At 40.4% G+C, this 24,332-nt stretch overlaps 1 protein-coding gene across 1 annotated transcript in view; it reads right to left on the reverse strand.

The window, feature by feature from the left end:
* rin1b (Ras and Rab interactor 1b) overlaps nucleotides 1-23,191 on the reverse strand; it is a 42,088-nt gene extending 18,897 nt beyond the window's left edge. Inside the window, exons 1-5 of the mRNA XM_026162375.2 lie at nucleotides 22,355-23,191; nucleotides 2,867-3,010; nucleotides 2,352-2,466; nucleotides 542-614; nucleotides 92-183 (exon numbers count right to left, since the gene is read on the reverse strand). Coding sequence (XP_026018160.1) covers nucleotides 92-183; nucleotides 542-614; nucleotides 2,352-2,466; nucleotides 2,867-3,010 — 424 coding nt within the window. The 5' untranslated portion in view covers nucleotides 22,355-23,191. The remainder of the gene's footprint in view (nucleotides 1-91; nucleotides 184-541; nucleotides 615-2,351; nucleotides 2,467-2,866; nucleotides 3,011-22,354) is intronic.
* Nucleotides 23,192-24,332: the final 1,141 nt, after the last annotated feature.

The raw sequence follows: 24,332 nt of genomic DNA on the forward strand, positions 1-24,332 counted from the left end.
CTGATCTACGTTAAGTAACACTTATTATTTGGAGCAAGCGAATGTACCTGCTGCTGCAGTTTATTTTTTAAAGAGGCCACCAGTGACCGACCTTGTCCCATGTGTGAGATGGCCTCCAGCTGCCTGTGTGTTGACGCTCTAACGATGGCATCAGGTAGCTGCAGAGGCAAAGGCAACACATCCCTGCAGATCAAAGAAAAAGAAAAGTTCAAGTTTGAAGATATGTGAGATCAGAAAGTTAAAACTAGATACAGTCAATTTTACTACATGCAAGGAAGTCTGTGGACAGCTAAAAATTACGGGAATAAAACTGGTTTTAAAAACCAGTGGGCATCAAGATGCAGAAGAAGATTTAGGACCCAGCGTGCAAAGACTTTGCTCCCATTTAGGTGCAAAGGCATTAGGGGAGATCTGCCACTTCTCTTAAGAAGATTTGGGCATTCGGCCATCCATAGTGAAGTGAGGACTCTGCATAGGCCAGTGAGGTTGAATGTTAGCAAGAAGAATGATTGAGATTTATTATCAGTTATAATATTATTACCTGCTGATACAGTAGAAGGCCACCAGTCGACACAAGTCAGGGAAGCTGAGTGCTGAGCTCTCCAAGGCGAACGCTGGTTATACACAGACAGAGTTTGATTGACAGCTAATGGGAGCAGTGGGACACTTGTTCAGCTTTAACAGGAAATGTGCCAGTTGCAAAAAAAAATCTGGAGGACCCATCCTCTCCGGCCCACATCACTTCACCGAGAGAGTGTCTGAGCTGCACTGCGCCACAAACGCTGACTGGGTTGTCAACTCTCACACTTTTGACATGAGACACCTGTTTTCAGTCTGTCTCACACTCTCATGCTGTCAAAACAAATCTCGCTCCAATTAAGAGGAAGCCACGAAAAGAAGCCTTTATGAAAAGTAATCCATGTTAAACAGGCTTTCTCTCGACAGTCTGAACACCAACATCACAGAAAGCAGCAGACTGCAGTTTAGTTCGTTTAGTTAGTGGATGCACACTTCGCCAAACTTCACCAACATCACAGATCGACTTTCGTGGATGTTGAGTTTTGCCTCGTTTACTCGACTCTACATTTTTCATCTATTACACATTGAAATTCCTACAAGAGAGCAGAAAATCACTGTGATGAGTTTGTAGCAGGTTTGACCTTCACCAGTAATACATGTAATCCATTTCTGACAAGCCTTTAACAGAAACTAAAGTTTACTTTGTTTTATTGATTTATTTGATTATTGGATTTATTTAATGAACTTTTCTCTGAGTTTATTGAATATCTGCTGCATTCAACAGCAGCATGATCCATTCGAGCATCTCAGAGAGCAGTGCAGCCATCCTCTGTAAAGCCATTTGTTTTGCTCTTTTTAACAGATTGATGTGTAAAGTAAAAAGTTTTCTCGTTTATTGCTTTTTGAAGTTTGAAGTTTTTGAAGTAGCAATGATTTGTATCATTGTACCACCTTTCTGCTCCATTACGGGTCCCTACTTCAAATTTTTTTTAGCTCCATCTCACCCTAACCCAATATTCTGTCACACCAACTTCAAACATGTCCTTCTTCACTACAGCCATGAACCTCCTCTGAGGTCTTCCTCTTTTCCTCCTGTCCAGCAGCTCTATATTCAACATTGTACACTATCCTTCTTCAGCACACATCCAAACCGTCTCGTGCTTGTCTATCTTAACATTTTCAACTCTGCTTCCTGTGCTTTTGTCAGTGCCACTGTCTCCAAACCATACATCTTGTTGTAAACCTTCCCTCTTACTCTTGCTGCTATCCTTCTGTCACAAATCACCAAGACACTCGTCTCCCTCCACCCCTCCCTTCACTCTCCTATTGCTTTTTCTGTTGCTTTGGGTATATTTAAACTCCTCCATCTTTACGTCCTCTGCTCCTTGCATGTTCACGTTTCCACCCGTCTCCCTCTGTATTCTCTCTTGTTTTTTAGTCTTTCATTCCCCTTCTTTCCAGTGCATACCTCCACCTGCCCCAGGCCCTCACAACAGATCATTATGTTTTATAAAAAGGCTAATTTTGAATATTACATGTGATATGATGAAATAATTATCAGTTAATTTTGTTTGTGCACATCTAAAAAGACGTAAAAACAAGCCTGACATGGTCTTTTTTTAGAGGTACAAAGATGACAACTTAGTGGCTGTGTAGGTAATTTCTAAAAAATAAGAGTCCAACCCTGCTGTACTCCAACACAAGCCCTCTCCCCCACATCCCCTCGCCCCTGATCTCACTCAGCCTGACTCTTGGCAGCTGTGGATGTGTTGAGTGTTATGTGTATTGCTTCAACTGCAGTTGGCTGATAATTTAGCTTGTTTTATACTCACTGGAGTCCTCCTCACAGATGAAGCACTCCTTAACAGAGGAGGCACTTCTGTCCGCTGTCACCCTCAAACACAGCACCTTCCTCTGGGTAGAGCTGCATTTGCGCACTAGAAATGTCTGTAAGCACAAAAAAAAAATCACCGAAAATAAGGACAGAACATTTTTTTTAGTTTTCTCAGGTCTAGGAGCTGATGTCCACTTCATGATTAAGGTTAATTTTCATGGTTTTCAATCAAACACATTTCATTTTAATTAGTGGAGAATTGCAGTTGGCATGAATAGGTTGATTGGTGGTACTTAGATGATGATGTTAATTAGATGAGGACATTTAGACCACCCTCAGTAAATATGAAGCTAAAGCAGGGAGAGCCAGGAATCATATCCACGTAAGATTTTACAAAATCCTGCTTTTTTAGTTACATATGTAACCATCCAGTTCATTGGTATGCACAAAAGATTATTCATTATTGTTTTACCTGATTAAATAGTATGAGTAATATGATTGATAGTTCCTCACCCCGACAGGTTCTCTGAGCAGGATGTAGAGGGCAGCTTCTTGGTTGAGTGACAGCTGCAGCCACACAGGATGTGTGAGCAGCAAACGATCCAGGACGCTGAAGGCCCGCTGAGAGCCTCGCTGGGAACTGCCCACCTCCTGCATCTGCAAGACAGATGCAACCAGAGAAAAAAAACAAATCAGACAAGCTGTTCCTGTCAAATATTTCAAATTTCAAACTTCAAATCATGATTTTTTTTTTAAGGACAGAAGTTTAAAGAAGCAGATTGTGATACAGCAGCACAGTACCAAGGAGGTTAGCACTGTTTCCACACAGCGGGGATGTCCTGGGATCAAATTCATCATGTGGCCAGATCCTTTCTGTGTGGAGGTAGTAGTTAGGGTGGTTAGGTTAATTAATTAACAAATTGTTCATAAATAATCTGTCTTTCACAGTCCAGTGACAGACTGGAAACCTGTCCAGTGTATACCTCTTCTAGACAGGCTAGACTCCAACCCCTGTGACCCTGATAAAGGTAGGAGGATGGATGTATGTGTTTACTCTCTGCCCCCGTAAAAAGTGATTAGGTTTCATATTTTAATTGCTGTTGTTAGCATTTTGTACCAAGGGAAAAGCTTTGAAATGTCTTTACTTTAGTTTTATTAAATAGTCATGAACCATTTTAGGCTCTATTAAGAAAAGTAAACACATGTTAGACTACTATTGATAATAATGATAACAATAATCTATTTGCTTATGAAGTCCCACAACATCAAGAATCAACCAAATTTGGCACACAGGCACATCTTAGGCCACCAAGTTTTTATCCATATCAGATATTATGATATCATCATGTTGCCTAGCAACAGGCAAAATGACCTATTAGTGGCATTTAAGGATCTAGTACGTTTTAGAAAGGTTTGATATCACGTTAATTACACAGCATTAATGTAATATTTATACCCACAACAGTTGAATTACACATAATATATTATGATGTCACTACACTGCCTGGCAACAAACGAATAAATGACCAGTTTTTAGCTTTTATGTACCTAACATGTTTTTAATGAGGTGTGGTATCGTTTTTATTCCACAACAAAAACATCTCACATATGTCCACAAAAACTGAATTGTTCATGATGAATTATAAACAGCATCATGTTACCTAGCAACCACCTACCAATGGGCTAAAACAACCTATTGTTAGCATTTATGCACCTACCACACCTTATAAAAGCATTTTATCATTCCAGTTTCATGAACAGGCCAAACAATACTGTCGCATGGGCATACAATAACAATAATAATAACAAGTTATTCACATGGTGTGGCCCTTCCCCACCAAAAGCTAGCATGACTCAAGAATCATCTGTGTGGTCCAGCTGCTAGCTTAGCATTAAGCTAGGCTCCAACACTGCTGATGGGACACTTTTAATGTAACACCAGACAAACTATAACACTTCACTTGAGTAGAACAGACTAAGTTGTTAATTATAGTTCAGAAGAATATATTATGAATATATAAAATAGTGTTAAATGTCAATAACTGCATGGTGTTAGAGTGGTGTTAGCTTTTATACCCAAGTCCTCCAAAACCTAATCAGTGTCAGTATGTTTACACTGTTGTCAGTTGTACTTCCTGTCTAATGGTTTGCCCTCATTAGTGTGACCTGTGTTTAGTCTGCAACACCTGTTTCCAATTAGTCATCAGCTTCCGTGGAGTATATAAGCCTCTAGCTGTTTGCTTGCCACCTGTTAGATTATTAATGATTTCTGTTGAAATATGGCTTGACTTTTGCCTGCCCCTCATTTGGATTGTTTGTCGCACAAACTGATTTCCTGTGTATGACCATCGTGTGTTTTCTGGATTGAAGACTTTTATTTCGCCCCAACCCCTCCGCCAGCCCCCTCGCAAGAGTTGTATTAGATTTGTCAGAAAGCCCACATAAAGTCTCAGCAAAGTGTTATTTATGTCGTGCTGTGTGTGTGATTTATGCAGAGTGCATACATTTTTATTTTTTGCATATTTTATAGTGTGCTGTAAAGCTGTACTTGCTTGAGATAGATAGAATTATTAAACAAGAGAAAGTCAAGAGATTGAAGTGGTGAGCCAATTTTTTTCTTGATAAATTATTCATGGTCTCAATTAGAACATATTAGCAATCCATTCCTGAGCTTTGTGGAAGAAACACCACCAGTTTCCTGCCATGTTTTTTTTTAAACTCAATGGCCCTAGCGATGACACTGCAGCTCCTTTAGGCCCGCACCACACTCTGACTTTTACCTGCTGCCTGCCTGTGAGCGGCTTTAACCATCCTCATCCTTTACCAAACTTCACAAATCCTGAACATTTAAAGCAGCTTTACATCCTTCTGTTCCTTCTATAATCTGCCAAAGTCTGCTGTGTTTCACATGCTGCACACCTCTCCTCCTTCTGTCACCACTATAGCAGCATTCCTAAAGAATTTATTGCACTTACACTTTCTAAACAAATTCACCTTTACGTGGACGTGAAGTGAAACTAATTCACTGTTTTTTGGGATTTTTTGTGTTTGCTTATTTTTGGCTCTTTAATGTAAGCTTTCAGTCACAGTGTTACTTTCTCTGTAAGACTGGCTTGCTGCTGGATGTCACACTGTGTGGGCTGCCGGCGAACGCTTGCGAGCGTAGCAGCAGATGGTTGCTATGGCAACCTGGGCCTACACATCCTACCAGGCATTCCCACTCAGTGAAACACCCTTTCTCTAACAAGTTGGAGATGCGTACACACACACACACACACACACACACACACACACACACACACACACACACTGTTGGCTGACGGGTGACAGGTTTTTCCGGGGTGCAGAGGTGTTTTATTTCTAGGACGTACTTCTTTCCTTTATTCTTAAGGAAAGTGAAGAAATGATGTTGTTAATGATCACTATATTTCCAGTTCCTCCTTTTCCTTACATCAGACCGCCGAAACACAGCTCACACACGATCTGTTTCAACGATATTAGTAAAAGCATTATGAATATTGTTTTCCTTTCAGTATCACATTTGAAATTTTCACATTTTTCATCACCTCCTGTCACCTATTACATAACCCTCCCCTCCTCCAGGAGAAACAAGTTCCCAGTCTGCACCCTGCAGGACCATTAACTGTAAATAGCACAGGAAAGGTTAGGAAACAAGTGCAGCACATATCAGTCACATTAGGGTCTGTGTTTTATGATAATAGCCACCTATATAAGATGCTTTCTCTATGTAAGAGGACAGTTTTAAGCGTGTTGTTCTTCTTCTTTAGCCTTTTAAACCCAGAATGCTAGTTTTCCAACACCTGTTAGTATTACTTAGTTGAGTTGTTATTGTAGGGTTACAAATTTAATTTAAATAAAGAAAGCCACTTGTTGCAGAGGTCAGATCCAAGAGTTGAGCTGCTGACCATAAAATCAAAGAAAACATGCTTTATTATCTCAACTATCTTAAAAATACAGACTTCTTTCATTCTGTGTGGGTAATTTTAAAAGACCTTTCCACATATATTGCGTCCATGTGTCTTTAAAAGTGGTGCGCTTTAATCAAAAATCTTTTTCACCATGTTTCATGTTTGTTAATGTTAAAAAAAACGGCTTACCAAATATTTGATGTGGCAGCAGCACCTCAGCTATCCTGTCTCATAAAGAAGATGGTGGGAATGCAACAGATTAAAGTACTGCATTTAAGTACTAAAAGTCTTGACTCTTTTTTACTTTTTAAATGATCATTTACTGGTCATTTTAAATGTAGATACCAGTAAGAAAATTAAAGCCGAGTGCCTTAAAGCTCGTGAGTCGTGGAAAACATCAGCCAAAATCCCCAATAGACTCAATGAGGCCCAACATCGATGGCTAAGATGGATCTTGCAGGTCTCTTACCAAGACCATGTCACGAATTAAGACGTCCACCACTGGACTGCCACACGTCCCCTCTGTGACATTGTGACTGAGCAATGTATGCACTTTGGAGGTCACATTTTACGCCAACTCCCGCGCTAACTGCCCAAGACTGCCCAAGCAAACCAGACCGCCCCCGTACAACATGGCGAAGGACTTTCGTTGATGATTTACACACCTAAGACATAACATGGGGTGAGGCCGAAGGAGCTGTAGCTGATCGATTACGCTGGCGGAGATCTGCCACCCAATACGGCGAACAGCGCGGGAGGGTAAAAAGCCTTAAATTTGGATTCCTCTTATTTGTTAAAGGAGGCCAAAATACCTGTGACTACAAACAGTTCTGGCTCCATAGAAGTGAAAACCGACCTCAGACCTGACTGCTTTAAGCACTTCCCTGATGACTTAATGCTCTTAATTGCTTATTTGGGTCTTATAGAATAATATACATGAAATCAATTTTGGAAAATTTGGCCACAAGTTTCAGAAAGGAGGATTATCCAGGATGTCCTCATACATATGGTTTCACAGTAGGATCCGCCCCTCATTTATCATATCCAAAATACCAATATAGGGATGGCAACATCAGCTTGAATCAGACAAAACACAATAAATAGTAATAACATTGTCTTTTGCAACCAGAGGTGTTGCCCCTTGTGGGTGTTGGGAAAATGCAGGTGTAAGTACCTCCACTGTTTACTTTACTCCTCAAACCCCTGGTCTATGTCCTTCTGCAGTCTATGCCCTATAACATAGCCTGATCTTAAGGTTTGAGCTAGCTTCCCATCATTAGCCAAAGCTGAAGTTAATAAAATCTGCTATTTCTTGATATTCCCTGTTTCATCGAGCCGTGGTCGGCCATCGGCCATGGCTAAATGTCCACTGTCATAAATTTCAAACCTAATTTCAATCAAGAAAATCCCTTTTTGTTGGCTTGAAATACAAAGACTGCTTTTGTTTACTTCGAGTAGCTATTGTTTCAGAAAATACTGAATTGTGAAGCTGCAAATCTGCCACTGTTATCCTGGCAAGCCTGACGACAGGCAGTTTTAAATGAATAAAACAAAGGATGAATCTTTATCCTTCAAAAAAATAAAAAAACTCAGACACACTTTACATGTGCGTCACAAGTCAACAAGCAGCATCACTGTAAAAGTACAAGTCATATATCAAGCTGCTTAATGAATAATTACAATTTAAAATACGTGTTTTGTGTGTATATGTGCGTGTTTTTACGACTCTGAGTGGGCTTGGAGAGTCACATCATTGTGTATCTGGAGTCAACCACAGTCCGATGACCCGAACACACACACACACACGCACACGCACACGCACACGCACACGCACACACAAGGCCACAAGACAACCAGAGAGAGAATGAGAGAGCAAGACACAAATGTTTTGCTAGCCATCTCCAGGTCCACCTTACATAAAATGCAGTGCTGCCCACACACACACACACACACACACACACACACACACACACACACACACACACACACACACACAGAAAGTCTTATGTAATTCCCTCAGAGAAACAGAGAGGGAGAAACACAAAAGAAAGATAAAAGATAAAACGATGAAAAGAGAAGAGAGAAAAGTCGGCACTGCAAATTAAAGCTTGGATAAGGAAATCACAACATCGGTGGGCCCGCAGCGCTGCGAGCTGGCAGACTGGAAATGTAATAAGCAGAAGGAGACGACGCACGCTGTATATCTAACAAGGTGTTTTTGCACCTGAGGGCAGCAGCTGCAGCATAAGCAGCAGCAGTGGGAGCCCAGCGGGGTAGAGCATAAAGTCTGATGCTGCTGATCGCACTCAGCACTTAACAAGAAGTAGATGAAGAGACAGTTAGGGCAAGGTTTGACTGAAGCGGGATGGGGAGAGGAGGAGGAGGGAAGGAGTGCTGAGCCCAGTAGTGCGATTCAGTGGGGAGTTGTTGAGGATTTTTAGAGAACCTTAAATTATGTTCCTCTTCTGGGAAAAAGGTAGAGGGGAGAAGAGCTTGTACAGTCAAAACTGGAGTGAGTGCTACAGAGGGGGGAAAAGGAGAAGCAGCAGGCTGTTGGTGGGTAATTTGAGCAGGAAACATCAGATTTTATTGTGCAAATAATGACTGACTGCTGGAGAAAACCTGGCTACACCTTTTGGAGAGGAGATGAGAAATTTTGAAAGAAATCCGAGCATGAGCGCGATGCTGCACAGAAGGACTGCGAGCGATGACGGGCTGACGGAGTGACTCAAACCCTGACAAAGGACGATTTTACAACAGATGTGAGAAAACACAGCAGGTGCAATAGGTATCAGTGTTTTGTTTAGATTTTATAGGCAGTGGTGCATCATAAATGGTGTACAGAGATTACATCACCACCTGTCTGTCACTGGACAACAACTCAGGACTCGAGAGAAAAACGGCTTTTAGGGCTGAATGTGAGTAAGTCACATTGTGGGGGATGAAAGAGATTGCTAACAGTGACCAGCTGCTATGCTAGAAGCTCAGCTTCATGCAGATGGTCAACATCATGGCGTCCAGATTTGCAGGATGCAGTTTGTCCGCCTCCACAGCAGCGTCCACTCAGGATGCACAGAAGCACAGTGGCGCCCCCAAGGGATCGAGCTTATTTGAAGACTTCACAGACAATGAACCCAAAAAGCTCTGCTGTGTCATGCATGTGAGGAAGAAGAGTATTGTCAGGTGTGCAAGGCAACTACTGGTTCTACAGCCATGAAATATGATTGGTCTTCTGGAGCCTCTACCCGCCCACCCCCACCCCTCACCAACACCACTGGTCTAGAGTACAGCTGATCTGCAGATGAACAGCGCCATTGGATCTAAGAGTGGCTAGGGCTGTGCATAACACATTTACTCAATGTGAATGGACTCATTACCCTTTAAACATGTCATACAACTATTGTTTTACACCATTATTAGATATTGAAAACAAATCTACATTTCATCTAGATTCATGTTCATTTGAAATATAAATCTGAAAATAAAATAATCCCACATCATCAACAGTTCAGGCTGCTGGTGGTAGAGGTGGTGCAAGGTGTAGGGGATGTTATCTTGATATACTTTAGTGCAAATAAGAATCCTGCCTCAGTAACACCACAGCCTGCCTGAGTATTGCTGCTGACCACATCCATCTGTTTATGACCACAGTGTGTCATCCAGCAGGATAACACACCATGTTACAAAGCTCAAAATATCTCTTGAGCTACCAACCTCCTGAACCACATCCACGTGACGTGGCACATCTATAGTCGCATTAGTGGTGAATAGCGAGTTTGTGTTGCAGTTCACTGCAGACAAAACATCCAGTGCTCTGCTTTTTTTAAATCGTTTTTAGCGTTATCGTCGGTGTCCCTGGGTCTTTTCCCGAGTGTTATGAATAAATCTTCTTTTTTTAGGTACCGGTTTTATTTTGTTGTATTTATCCGCGACACCTTAAAGGCCAGTCCATGAAAATATTGTCAGACATAAACTGGTCTGTGGCGCAAAAAAGGTTGGAGACCGCTGACATATTTGATTAACTAAAACTTGTGCATCCTTTCTTGCAGCAAACCCCAAGTGTTTGCTTTGACAAATTACCTTCGGTTCCAGTACGGATGAACTTTAGACCTACCTGAGACACAACAAGTAATCCATCAAAGAAAGCCTAGTGTTTTGCAGTCACAAGGAGGGAGAAGATTTAAAAATAAATAACAGAATGTGCGATAAAAACTTAATGTAATGTAACATAAGTAATAACCAAAAAAAGCCCTCCTGAAATGTGAAATCAGGCTGTCCCAGATTGTTGCATGCTGCCCCTTTATTCTCCCTCCTGCTTCACACTCCTGCATTTCCCAGCATTCATTTCAGCAGCCTCCAGAGAACACTCATAAACTTGTTTTCAGCTGAGTTTTATGTGTAGGTGGATGTAGCCATATAATGACAGAGGCAGTAATAGCAAAGCAGCGCAGGCGTCCAGTTAAGCAGAAACCTTCGCGATTTACACATCTGCAAGCTGTGATCTGCAAGCCTGATCAGTTATCCCAAATAATGAGATGGGAAATGCTGCTGGTGATTGATGCACTGTCAAAAACGTCAAAGAAAATTCTAAATCATCCGTACAGTACTTCGCATTTTGCCAGCTACTCACAGGGGAAAAAACAAACCCTAATGCAATAAGTCCAGGGAAAGTTAGAGAGGCTCCTGAGACGGCAGCAGAGGAGGAACGAGGCGGAAACTTAAATCTCAACAACCCACCCACTTTTCACTGAGCTGATGCAGCTTCAGCTTCTGCCACACCGAGTGAAATCCACCGAGTTCTCACAAATGTAAACCCCAGCCAATAAACATGCAGTGATAGTAATGCTGAAAGCAGATAGCAGTGCCGTGCACTTTGCTCATTGTTACATCCTACATACGGTGTTTCCATCTGGAGTCTTTGATAAGCAGGCGCTGGAAATTCACTTTTTAAAAAAAATCATCTTCTACAGATTTTACATTTGGCAGGGACATAACATTTCATGGATATACGCTGATGTTGCAGCTCTGAGAAATCCACAGGATGCACAGATTCTGCACATTTATAGCAGCTTACCATCGACAAATTAACATGACTAATAATAAGAATTAACAGGTTATTGTGCACATTTATTAATCACATACAGAAAATGTATTTTTCCCAAGTTCTGTTAAACAGAGCAAGGAACTTTTAACACAGCTTTTCCAAACATCCTAGTTTTATTATAGATACTTACATTACTTTACGTTCCCCATTTGACCTCCCTGATGCTGAAAGTCAGTTGTGCGTTGTTTTTGCTGGATAACAGCCTGCAGTCGTTTGTTGTAGTTTTCAGTAAGTATCACTTATGTCTCCTCAGCAATCCCAGGCCATTCTTGTTTCATGGGTTTTTCTTTCTGAAGCTTCACATATCCTTCTTTCATCATGATTCCTTCCATCTTGACAAGATTCCTGGTACCAGATCTTCTGAAGCATCCCCACAACATAATACTCCACCATGTTTCACTGTGGAGTTGTTTTCCTCTCTCTTCTTTCTCCAAACATAAGCAGCATCTCTGTGGCCAAAGAGACCTAGTTTTTGGGTCATCTGAAATCTTGTGCCACACTTCCAGTGTACATAATGTCTCCAGGTGGTCCTTTAATCAGACAGTAGTCAATCGTTTTCTTTCCAGAGTCTTTGAAATCTTTGTCTTCCCACCTCTGCCACGTTTAAACTGTCTAAACTGACTTCTTTTGCTTTTGACATGATGCGTTTTCAAGAAATAGCTCAAACCCATGCTGGAGTTTTTATACTGTGTGTTAAATTAGTTTGATTTTACAAAGTTAAACCACATCATTGCACAGTAGAGGTTTGTGCTATGGCTCAATAAACCTCTCATTTTTTCTGTAATTGTGTAGAAAAAAATATTCATTCATTCTTTGAAATGCTTAAAGAAAAGTAGAATGTTTAGAAATACTATGTCGACCATCCCTTAACTGTTAAAAATGACTTTTGACAAAAACTTTAAAATTCATAGGCCTAATAGCTGTTCTCACCTGTATAGCATTCACTCCAGCAAGTCAGGCTCAAATGCACGCTCAGCAGATCAGCTGATCTCAGTGCTAACCCAAATCAGCTGTAGGTTCAGCTGATATGCATTGTGCAGTTGGCAAATGTAGCGTAGAACATGCTATTTGAGTCTTTTTAGCTCACATCAGTTGCTGCCTATTGCAAGCCTCTTTGCAACCCACTGTCACCACAACACATCTTCTCTTGTCATTTCAGACAATGTGTCTTGCTGCTGCAGCAGAAAAGTTTTTCCTACTCTGAAGAGGATGGTGGCAGGAAAAATGTGTACAGGCATTAATATATTGCGATGAATTTATATTTGTTATTTCTGATCAATATGGCGGCCACATTGCTGGATTTATGAACAGTGGCCAGTGGTCTATCTACTTGAATGTAACTACACACTGTTATATACACAGTATACGCCAGCTCTAACTTCATAATAGTTGAAGCCTTAACATGTCAAGCAGAGGTAGTTCTAAACTCAAACAGAAATCAGACTAACAACTGTGTACTTAAGGTTCAGCATAAATTCTTGCTTTGACGCCAGCCACTCTCTCATCAGTCTGTAAAATCTCTCATTTGCATAAGAGTGACCATGACAGTGGATAAGTATAGCCAGCAGCCCATCACTGCATGCGTAGGATGACTAATGGAACAACATAATTGCAGTGGGCTATAAGTATCCACAGGGGGCAACAGTGGGCACGGGGGCCTGCTGACTGATGACAGGTGTCCGTTTTGATGCCTGCTGCATAAGCGGCATAGCAAAGGCACTCAGGGCCAGTGACAAGGAAGTGAGAGCAGTGTTGTGTGTATGTGTGTGTGCATGACGAAGTAGTACAAAGGCATTAGTATGAGTCAGAAGCAACACTTGGGCTGTAGGAGAGAAGAAGGACTGTTAGCATAACTGTGAATTTTCATAATTTTAGAAGCATATCGGTTAACTGATGTGGTGATTCAGAAGGAGCATTATCACAAATAGTTCTGTCAGACCAGAGATGCGTGTCTGTGTGTGTGTGTAATGAGAGAAAAGCTAAATGTGATCCATTATGATGTCAAATCATTTAACTGTTCCATTTTTGCTCCATAGTGTGACACAGAGGTCAGCCTGCAACCTATAATCATTCAGCTTTTGTTAATGGCAGCTTTAGGTATATAATGCATGTTAAAATCTTATGATTATTTGAATTCAGGATAATTTGGCGTGAATAATTGCGTGTTTAGCACTGAAAAGAGCAAATATGAGGTGTGGAGACTGCAGTTATTATGAGGTGTAAATCTAATATAGGATATTTTTAGATTTGATACGGATCCCAAATTGGATAAGTATGCCCATTCAGACAGAGAAATAAAGTGAACCGTGATTTAAACATAAGAAATGAAAAAAATAATCCACAGTATTGAAGTCCTCCTATTAAAACTATCTATAAAAGCACATTTAGACTGAAAAAACATTAGGAGTATAATTATAGTACAAATTTACCGCAGTCATTAACCCTGAAAAAGAAAAAACTCTGAAAAGCACGTACTGAATACGAAACAGCAGCTTGCTGATGAACATCTTGCGCGGGTTAGCAGCTAAAGATACAGATATTTTCTCAGGAGTGACTAAAAGCAGAGCTGAAAGTATGTGAATGTTAGCGCTAAATTCAGCAGGTGAACAGAAACACCAGCTGAATGATAGAGCTGCCTGTTGAATGGAATGATGGACGTGTTAGCTAAACTATTAGCTATCCAGTCGTTAAGTCTGACGTCACTAGCCGTGTCTGGGTCTAAACTCTGCTGCAGGTCCATATATCAAACGATCACTATGGCATTACTGAGAGTTGAAAAACTGTCTAAAGTCTTTCATCTTTAATAAAATGATCAGCGTTCTGCTCTACCAGGTGTAACAATTGAGTTTAACATCCAGGCATCCATGAAAACGGAATTTATGACATTTAACGGGAAGTTAGCAGGAAGTTAGCTCGCTAGCTTTTATCTAAATACAATATAGCATGTCCTGACTGTGGGGTTTTGGAAACAAATTAAAACGTACAGCTCTGTTATCACTTCCAACATAAATGAAGACAGAAAACTAAACAGCAGTGACGTTTGTAGGGTTACTGAAGTTGGGCTAGCTGGTATATAATGATGTGCTACGTGACCGCTAGCGACACAGCTATGTTAGCATAATATAAACAAGCTAACTTTTTTTCCACTCGATAAAAGTTAACGTGAGTGTTCTCGGTGGTCAGGAACAAATGTAATCGCATGGCAGGATGCTGTAAAAGGACCAAACTTCAGCCAGGAGAACAACTGAGATAATCCATCCACAATACGAGGTTAGTCATTCATATACTGCTGCATGGGCTGGGCTGTAGTTACATCCTAAGGTTTTAAAAACTGAGCTTAAATAAATGATTAGTGGTAATAAAAGCCGAGGGAAGTCAACAGTGATCACTGACTGTTTTAGGAGCTTTTTGAGATTAAATAGAAGAAAATACAAAACATTAAACATGTTAACAACACAAAAGCCAGACTAGACACGCAGACTACTTTAGACCCGGAAGTAGGATTCGTCACGTCATCACTTAACAACTGGATAGTAACTCGCACAGTAGTGCCAAGCAGCAGCTGCTGGGGCAGAAAAATAAAGCCAGTGTGGACATGCCAAAACTTGAGTTCACTTTGAGAGCAAATGTTTCCCTCTATATCAACTGTACAAGGAGTCATGTTTGTTTGAAAGGCTGAAAGTTATCATTATTAGAGAGGTGGAGGCTAACACAGGGGGCTGTCATGCTAGCTCTCTGCTAGGCTCTCACCTATGTTATTTTAAGTCGGTGAAATTCACATATTTTTGGTGTTGGTGCCTTTAAGAATATTCCCATTACATTTTTCAGTAACACGTTTTCAATTCAATAATCACATTACAGTTAGATTTACTCATTACTGCATTTTCACAGACAGCATATGTGCTCATTAGGATAACCGTTTGTGTTGGTGTGCGGGATAGTGGCCCCAGGTTTATATTGTTAACTGGTTTTTATGTGATGACGCATTTAAGCCATGTTACAGAGTAACGTGAAAACTAATTAGCAAGTAATGTAACAAATTACTTTTTTTCTGTGGAATAGTTAAGTAATGTACTGCATTACTTTCAAGAAAAGCAGTGACTAATGTGAAATACATAACCTTTACTGAATAACAACCCCAACACTGCTTGCTAATAAGGGAGCAGCTGAAAGACAACATAGCACTAATTAGCAGCTATCTGTGTCGGTGGGTACACACATGGGATAAAGTGGGCCAGTGTTCCAGCACCTTCAGCTAATGAGTATTTAAATCTTACAGTTTACGATACAAAAATACTTTCAAGTAAGCATTTTTGTTCTGTGCAGTTTGACACAATGTGTCTACTAGCTAAAGGTACAGATACTGTATTTCACAGGGACAGAAAAACAGAAACAACATGTTAATGTGTAAAACTGTCGGAGGTGGAAAAAGATGTGGAAGTGTGGGAGAAGAGGACAGGAAAGTAAGAAGAAACATTTAAATAGGAAATTTAAAGCTTACATAATGTGATGTGCTGCTGGAGTTGAGTTTTTTTCATATTGTATACAATATTGTGGTACATTTTATAGTGATTGATGTTAAACGGCTGCAGGGCAGGTTGTGGTATCCTTGGTAACTGGCAGGTTAGTTCCTGGCTACTATGAGAGACATTGAAAGAAACAGAAACGGCACTAAAATAATTTGGAATAAAATTTTGTGTGAGAATTTTGCAACAGGAGGGATGCCTTGAAAGTTCAAATAATTAAAACCACTACAAGCATGTAGTACACAATGGTACTATATGTGTATTCTGGCCACAAATAAAGAACAAAAACGACCAAACAATAAAGTACATCCGTTTCCCAGGTGACCAATCTATTTTGCATGTGTCACCAGAGGGCACCAAAGGCCCATAGAAAGCATTTTCTAAATACAAATAAACTTTAACCTAAAGTAATCCTAAATGTTTATTTCGTAACTACAATATTCTAATATGTTATTTGAATGCTTGTGCACATGTAAACAGTATTTATAGACTATTTACAAATAAATAATATAAATGTTCTTCAGAAATGTGCACATTAATTTGACTGACCAAGCGGTGGTTAGCATACCACCCAGACTAGCAAGTTTAGACATTAGCAATTTAAGAAAAAATATACACAACAAATAAAGCTATTGATATCTAGTACTCTCTAATATTGATTATAAATAACAAATGAATAAACTTACGTGAGTGCATTTACGCATCCTCAGAACAGACTTTAGCTACTGTCAATCCACTAAGTGTTGACCACGCTGCATAATGCTGTAGAAGAACAGCTATTGGCCAATAAACCCAAGAAGGACCAATCAAAGAGCTCAAAACTAAACCAATAAAATCGAACCTTTACTGAAAGCATTTTTATCAGTAGCGGTTAAGCTTAAAGAGGAAAAACCTCCTAAAGTCTTATTTGTGGTAAAAGTAAGCAAACTTTTAAAAGATGTTTTTAATCAGATATGAGTGAATCTGTGCATTTTTTAATATCCTGGTTTAAATTTAAAGTTTAATTTAATAATACTTTAAAATTTGTTTTAAATTTGTTTAAAAGTAACAGGACCTGCTTCCAGAAGAACTTTGGTAGGAGTCATCAATGTGAATTTTAGCTGATATTTCACCCTTTTGCTGTCTTTTTAATAGTTAGGATTTGGAAAGCATTCATGATGCCTCATATAACATCTACTCATATAGTGTAGGATGCAGCTGGGTGAATCCAGGAAGAGGAGGAAACCTCAGAGCCAGCAGTCAGCTGACTTCAGCTGGTCCACAAAGAAAACGTGCTGGAGCCCACATTAGACATGTATGCTGCTTTTTTCTGAGTGACTCATGAGCTATCCATGCACCTTGCTAACTAAGCTTGATAGTATTAGCAGGTAAATTCATATTCAAACCACTCATCCAAATATGTGACGCAGCACGGGAAAAGCCAGTCAGAGATGCCAACCAACAATCCTGGCTGTGCACAAAAACAAACAAAACACAAAAGAAAAAAATCACGAACAAGGAGACATTCCAATATTTCTGTTTGCTATCTTAACTTCAGTGTCTGCAAATATGTCTCAAAACTGTCAGAATTTTTGTAAAATGTAAAAAAAAAAATAAAAAAAAAATAAAATTCTGTCTTCAGAATGTTAGCTTCTAGTCCCCCGGAAAACGTATTTTTCTTCACAAGGCAGTAGGTGGCGTCACAGTGGCCTCATCTATTTTTAAATACAGTCTGTGGTCCCACAACAAAACAAAGTAAGTGGTCGTCATCAGCTTTGAGAAAGTCTAAAAATGTGGACTATTTGTGAGCAGTGACTATTATTATTTATATACAAATAATCAGTGGATAAAGTTTTGACTGAGGTTTTAATTTACTGCAAATCTTATTTACTGTGTCTTTTTCCCACCGTGTTTTGGAGCTTATCTGGAAAGCCTGTACTCGATTTGGAGTGCCAAAGTTGTCCATCTGAACAGGTCACTGAATCTTGCATTTTCCTCATAATAAGAGCTGGAAAAGTTGCCAAGATAACAGCCCGGCCACATTCACTTGTCTCCCACGAAAACTGGAAACCAACTTTCTTCAAGATCCTGTCACTTTGCCGTTGTCACTTCTCAAAAACACATAACAACTGGAATCTCACCACGCGACTGCCAGATTTTCTCACACCGCTTTCAGCAAAAACAAGGCGAAACACCTCTCCTCTCCTTCTTAATCTCTCTTTATCCCGACTGCGGTTAAAGCTGTGATCCAAAATGTGCTTGGAAACAATAGGATCCATACCCTTAACAAAAGTCTTTTCAGCATCGCAGTTCCTCCTTTTTTCTGGTGTTGCTTGACCTCTGCATGACTGCGTGATTCACAGTGTAACTAATGACGCATGAGGAGCTCTTCATACAAAATGGTATTTTTGTAAAGGACTGTTAGGTAATGTCAGAGGTTTTTCCATAAGCGGGAGTGAATAATATCTCTAAAAGTTGAGTTTTGTCAGGGGTCTTTGGAGAAGATATTGATTGAGTAGATATAGCATCTCGTAGACTTTGTGCTAATATCAGTTTTAGCAGCTTTTTAAGACTTTGATTAGGAACTTTAAAGTTTAGTTTTATTCTATCAAACACTTTCCTCCAAAGAAACCTCAAACTAGACGATCATGTTAGAGTTAGGACTAAAAATGTTTCCTAAACTACTAGTTTGCTGATAAGACTTTAGTGCGTGTATATGCGTCCATACATTTGGTTAGTATTTAAATTCCCCGGCTTTCCTGCGATATCTACCGTGGATTTAATCTCACGAGCGCGGACTTGACAACGACAAAGAGGGATCACTTTCATCTTTCATTTTCAGATTGTGTTAGAGTGACCACAAGAGGACAAAAGCCTGCATTAATACTGTAATCTCTCTGAAGAAGCCAGGGAAGGAGGACGACAAACCAGATCTGTTGGTTTTCAAGTTCTGCTCTATTAAACAACCCCTACTGATTTTTTTTAAAGTGCTGTCACAATAAACGTAAAAATAAAACAGTCAACTATATGTTTTTTGACATATTTAAGGAGTCAGATTTAGCAAACTCGCCGTCTTTAATCCGTAAACCAAATTCAAATCTTTTACTTTGTGATGTTTTGTTGAGTCAGTGTACGTAAGCCGTAAACCTCTCGTTTTGAACATCTACCTTGGAGCATTTATCCACCAGACGTGCTCAAACATGAGGGAAAAAGCTGTCAGGTTGCCTAAGAAACACACCTATATTAGGACTATAACAACACACTTCCTAATTTAATTACACTGCATGAAACAGTAACCAAACGATATCCTCCAAATCCTGCTGTTTTACATCCACTCCATAAGTGCTGTGGTGCATGCGGTACCCTAACAGTGAGGAGACAGGGTGGGATCTGTGGTCTTAACCAGGAGGTAATGAATATGAGGCAGTGCAGAGCTTCTGATCACATCATGTCTTATCGATTTTGGAGTATTTGTATTTCGAACGCAGAGTGTTGTTTTTCAGAGCTCCATCTGTCAATAACTTGTTGAGTTGGAACTGATTAATTTCAACCTTAAAACCAATAGAGGTGGTAATTTGGGGATATATCTTTTATCATACAAAAGGCACTCTGTAATTTGTGACGTGTCCGTGACCTTTTACTTGTTAATACTACATATTAGCTTGCGAGTTAGAGGAGTGCACGTGTGCAGTACGACAAAAGTGATCACTTCTGTGATGGTTTCTTTCAAGTGGTTATGTAGGTGTGTTATTTTCTGCTGCCTCTTTAGATGCAGGCGAAGCTTTACCATAACGTTACGAATGCAGCAATCATTCTTAACTGATAAAGACAACATCTGGGGACCTCCCCTCTACCCTTAATGAGAAGTACTGACACCGATAAAGATCAATGACATCATTAAAGACGTGTTTCGACCACCGGTAGACCACTCTCACTTGAAGTTTGTTTCTGCCGCTGACAAACTAAAACACTTTTTGGGATCTGTAAGTCATAATTTAAGGTTATTATCTAATTTCAAGTTTTTTACTCAGACGTTTTGCGTTAGCAAGTCAAAGTTTTGAGATAATACCTGGAAATTGGGACTCAAGCTTCTGAGAAGATCCGTTGAAACTTCGAGCTTATGGATGCAAAAAAAGAGGTTTTTTCTAGAAATGATTGGCACTAATTATTAAGAAGAGATTGGAAGCTGTGTTCTTGTTTGTGTGTCTGTTTATTGTTATTGTGGTTAATATGAAGCTATAAACAGAGCTATACCAGCAACCATACCAGGGAGATATTATCATAAACATCTGCTGTTTCCATACCAAAATGATCATAGTTGTGCTTTAAGTTCTCTCTGTTAAGACCTGAGGGTGTTGGGGTGGCGACCTATTCATGGTGATACCTCACCTCTCCAATAAAAACAACAGCTCCAGCAGCACCGTCACGACCGTGGTTGGATAAGAAGGAGTATGTATTTTCCCCATTTTGCATATATTTACAAAAAATGCAATTTTTTTACTCGTATCACATTGTATGAAGCATTGGTAGCTACTGACAATTTGTTTTCCTGTAAAGTGCTGCCCTGCCCTACTGTGCATTTAAATTAATCTGACTTAAGCTGACTGGAGAAGGCGTTCGCATTGGAAAGCGAGCGTCTTACATCCTAAGTTAGTGCAGCTTAACTTGATTATACTGCTGGGACACACTGATGGGAAATGGTTGTTATCTAAAAAAAACAAAAAACTAATTACATCTTTAATAAAGTTTTGATTCGGTGCCCAAAATAGCCTCTAACTGAAGAGTAAGAAACTGCTCTCAGTGGAGAAACTGTCTCCTGTGCCAGCAATCCTTATATATCTGCCAGACTTTTCAAAATGGTGGACGTTTGCTTTAGGAGTGAGCACTTTTTTTCTGTTTTTTCTCTCTTGTGTTTCAAGGTGATGCCACAATTTCTTAGCAGTGAAGAGGGGAAGCCTGCCATGTACATGAGTCAGGTTACTGTAATGTGTCTGTCTGCGCACCGTTTCCAGCACAGAGGACAGGCTGCTCAGCAAAGGACTGAACTCTGTCCAACAGCTCTGAGCGTCATGCCTGGGCACTCTGCGATCGCACTCCTCCTACACAACACAGGGCAGAAAGCAGCCCCCCTCCCCCTACACACACATAAATATATACGCACACATTTGGTCAAAATCAACATGTCAGTCCACCATTCAGCAATCACAGACTTCTTGTAGGTAGGACGGCATAATCACAGCAACGACTCGCAAAGCAATCAGTAATGCTCGTGGCCTCATCTGCATCTGCATTTAAAAGAAGGGTGGGGGGTCTTAAAAAATAAATAAATAAAAACTATATTTAAAAAAAAAAAACAGCAGTCATGTAAAGTCACAAAACGCCACTTACAGTAATGCGCCTCTCAGAATTAACGAGCAAAACAACAGCGAGGAAGTGGGAACATCACATCTACTCCTACGCAGGCAGGATGGCACTTCAGTTTTAAAGTTATGTAACAGTCCATTGGTGTGAGATTACATTCACTTTGCCCTCTGAGGGGAGACAGGAGATCAAGATACTTCAAAAATAAAAGTCTGAGTGGCTAATTGAACACTGGCATGCCTCGTGAAGGTGCAGTTCAACCAAAAAAAAGAAAGAAAAGAAAAGAAAGCCAGGCGGATGGATGGGTGGATGGATGGTCATTAGTTCACCTCCAAAACCTGCAGAGATGAAAATTTGCATTACTTCTCGTGGGTGGCTGGTTTGATTAGGTGCTGGAGGAAATCTGGGGGAAAAAACGCCCTGAACTTCTGCTTGTCTGAGGTAATATGGTAATTTGAAATCTTCAGGCTGTACACAGACAAATCTGCAGCACAACCACTGAGAGACAGAAGGAAAAACCATCAGTAAAGTTGAAGGAGGAACAGCCCAAGTACACAGTGCAGACCTGTGGCTGAGAATAATGAACACCTACACCCAAACTGTTATTATCATGTAAAAAACATCCATATTAATTTCATGAAACCTCCACTTTGAGCTTTGGGTCGTGCGTCAGCCTCACTCCCACCCGCCCCCCTGCACCAACGCTTTCCGACCGTCCTAATCGCTAATTGATTAATTGGCACAAACTTTAATGTCGAGGGGACGCACACGCGTGAATCACCGAGCTGCATTGTTTACCGAGACGTCCCCTGCTGACCGGAAACTACGTTAAACAACAAACGCCGACGCGCTTTGAACTTGAGAAGAGAAAGGGGACCTTCAAAAGGGAGGAGAAAATATTAATACAGCTACTGGCGCCTGGAGCTGTGCTGCATGTGCCAACTCTCCAGGAACTACCTCTTCCTTTTTTTCCCAACTTCGCGCAGTCTTATTTTTATTTATTTATTTTTATGCATCTTCACAGCCAGTCACACCTGTCTCTCTTTTTCTTTTTTCTTTTTAACGCAAATTTCGATTCCAAAAAAACCAAAAACAAACTTACCTTCTATCTGAAGGTGGGAACAGGTGCTGCGGGGCGCTGTGCGCAGTCTGCTGTCTTAATTAAGCGTCCGCGAGAGTTTGATGGTTATGTACGAAGAGGGTGCCGAGCCTCCGAGTCCGAGCACCATGCTGTGGGAACACGGGCTTGTCAAGAAAATGCGCACAACACCGGCGACAAGGCGGAGGAGCGCATTTTTAATTCTGTCTGAGCATCTGAAGTGATACACAGTCACAGCAGAGACACACTGTGTGCCCCCCTCCCGCCTCCCTGACTCTGACACTCACTCACTCACACCAATCCAAATCACACCATGCCAGGGAAAATATTCTGCTTGTAAATCCACTTTTTTTCCCTTTTTTTTTTTTGACATAGTGGACACGATATTTAATAGAGGGCGTTTCCCGTGTAATCATGCAGGAGCCTCACAAAACTTTAAGCCTTTTGTAATGTTCTCATGAGGTTGATGGACTCCAAGAAGGAGACAGCACCAGTGCAAACTATAAAAGACGAAATCATTTGTCTTTTAGGGGACACAAGGCACGTTTTTAAATCTGTGATATAACCAAGAAAATAACGTAAAAATATTATAAACAGACTTTATACTGCAGAAAGGCAGCGAATCGTCCCACTTCTGTTCCCCTAATGAAGCCCTTGAGTATATAACGCGCTGTTCAGGTGGAAGAGAAAGCGCACAAAGGTCCTGAAAATGCTAATTGAAACAATTTGCATTTTCCCACAGAGACTAAACGATCAGAAATAACACCGCTCTTTATAAAACTGCGTGTGTGTGACCATGGGAGAAGCTGTGAGAAGCGTCACATAACCGGAACTGGACTTTGACGCACTGTGCGCTTTTTTGTGAGAGCTATTTCTGGACTGCTGCATCAATCTTTTTTTCTTTTTTTTCTTCTTACAGGTGAAGGTGTGTGATTCTGCTAATGGCCGCCAGGTGGCGCCAGAGTCCGCGCTTTATGTCGCCGACATGGCCAAAAAGCTCCAGAAGTTTTCTGAAACAGGTGAACATTTGGTTCTGGTTCTTTATGTGTGACTTTGAACAACATTTACCTTCTTCTGTATCTAATGAATGATGTAATATTTTACATATGTGAAGCAATAAAATAATAATAATAATAAACATGTTTAACTTACTAAACTGACATTTGACAACTTGAACTGTGTTTAAACTGACTGTAGAACTTATATCACATCACTAACTAACTATAACTGTGTCTTTATGTGGCCATAGGAAACTAACTAACTATCTGGATACCTATAACTACCTAACTATAAGAACTATTACTTGATATGCTCAGTATGTGGATTGGGGGGGTGACAAAGCATCTGGCATGTTGCCAGATTTTCCCCGTTGTAATACAATAAAGCATTAGCCTACATTATTTTGACATTGATAATAAACCAGGCAAAAAAAAAAAATGGAAAGAGCTTGATTAAATGCTAATAAAATTTTAGTAAGTCACCAGTCTGACACAGGGTTAATGGAAAGAGACATTTCAGGCAACCACACAGGATCACGTCTACACCTACGGCCACTTTAGAATCACCTATTAACCTAACAAGCAAAGTGGACTGTGGGAGGAAGCAGGGGTGCCCAGAGGAAGCCCACACAGGGACAGGGATAACAAGCAAAGTCCACACAGGCAGACCTGGGTCGAGCAGAAGGTTTCAACCACATACCGTCCTGTGGCGAGGCAAGGTGGCTAACCATTGCACCATTGTGCCACAAAACTCTTGTCCTGAATTTTAATTATATATGCTTTGATACTGTTGGTCATATACGCTTTTTTTAAGCCCAATTTTTATTTTGTTTACATATGCTGTACCATCCATCCATCCATCCATCCATCCATCCATCCATCCATCCATTCATTATCTTTAGCTTATCCTTATCAGGGTCCCAGGAGCTACCATAGTGCAAGAGGCGGGGTACACCCCTGACAGTTTGTCAGTCTAAGGCAGG

The sequence above is a fragment of the Astatotilapia calliptera genome, chromosome 3, assembly GCF_964374335.1.
Source record: "Astatotilapia calliptera chromosome 3, fAstCal68.1, whole genome shotgun sequence".
Classification (NCBI taxonomy): domain Eukaryota; kingdom Metazoa; phylum Chordata; class Actinopteri; order Cichliformes; family Cichlidae; genus Astatotilapia; species Astatotilapia calliptera.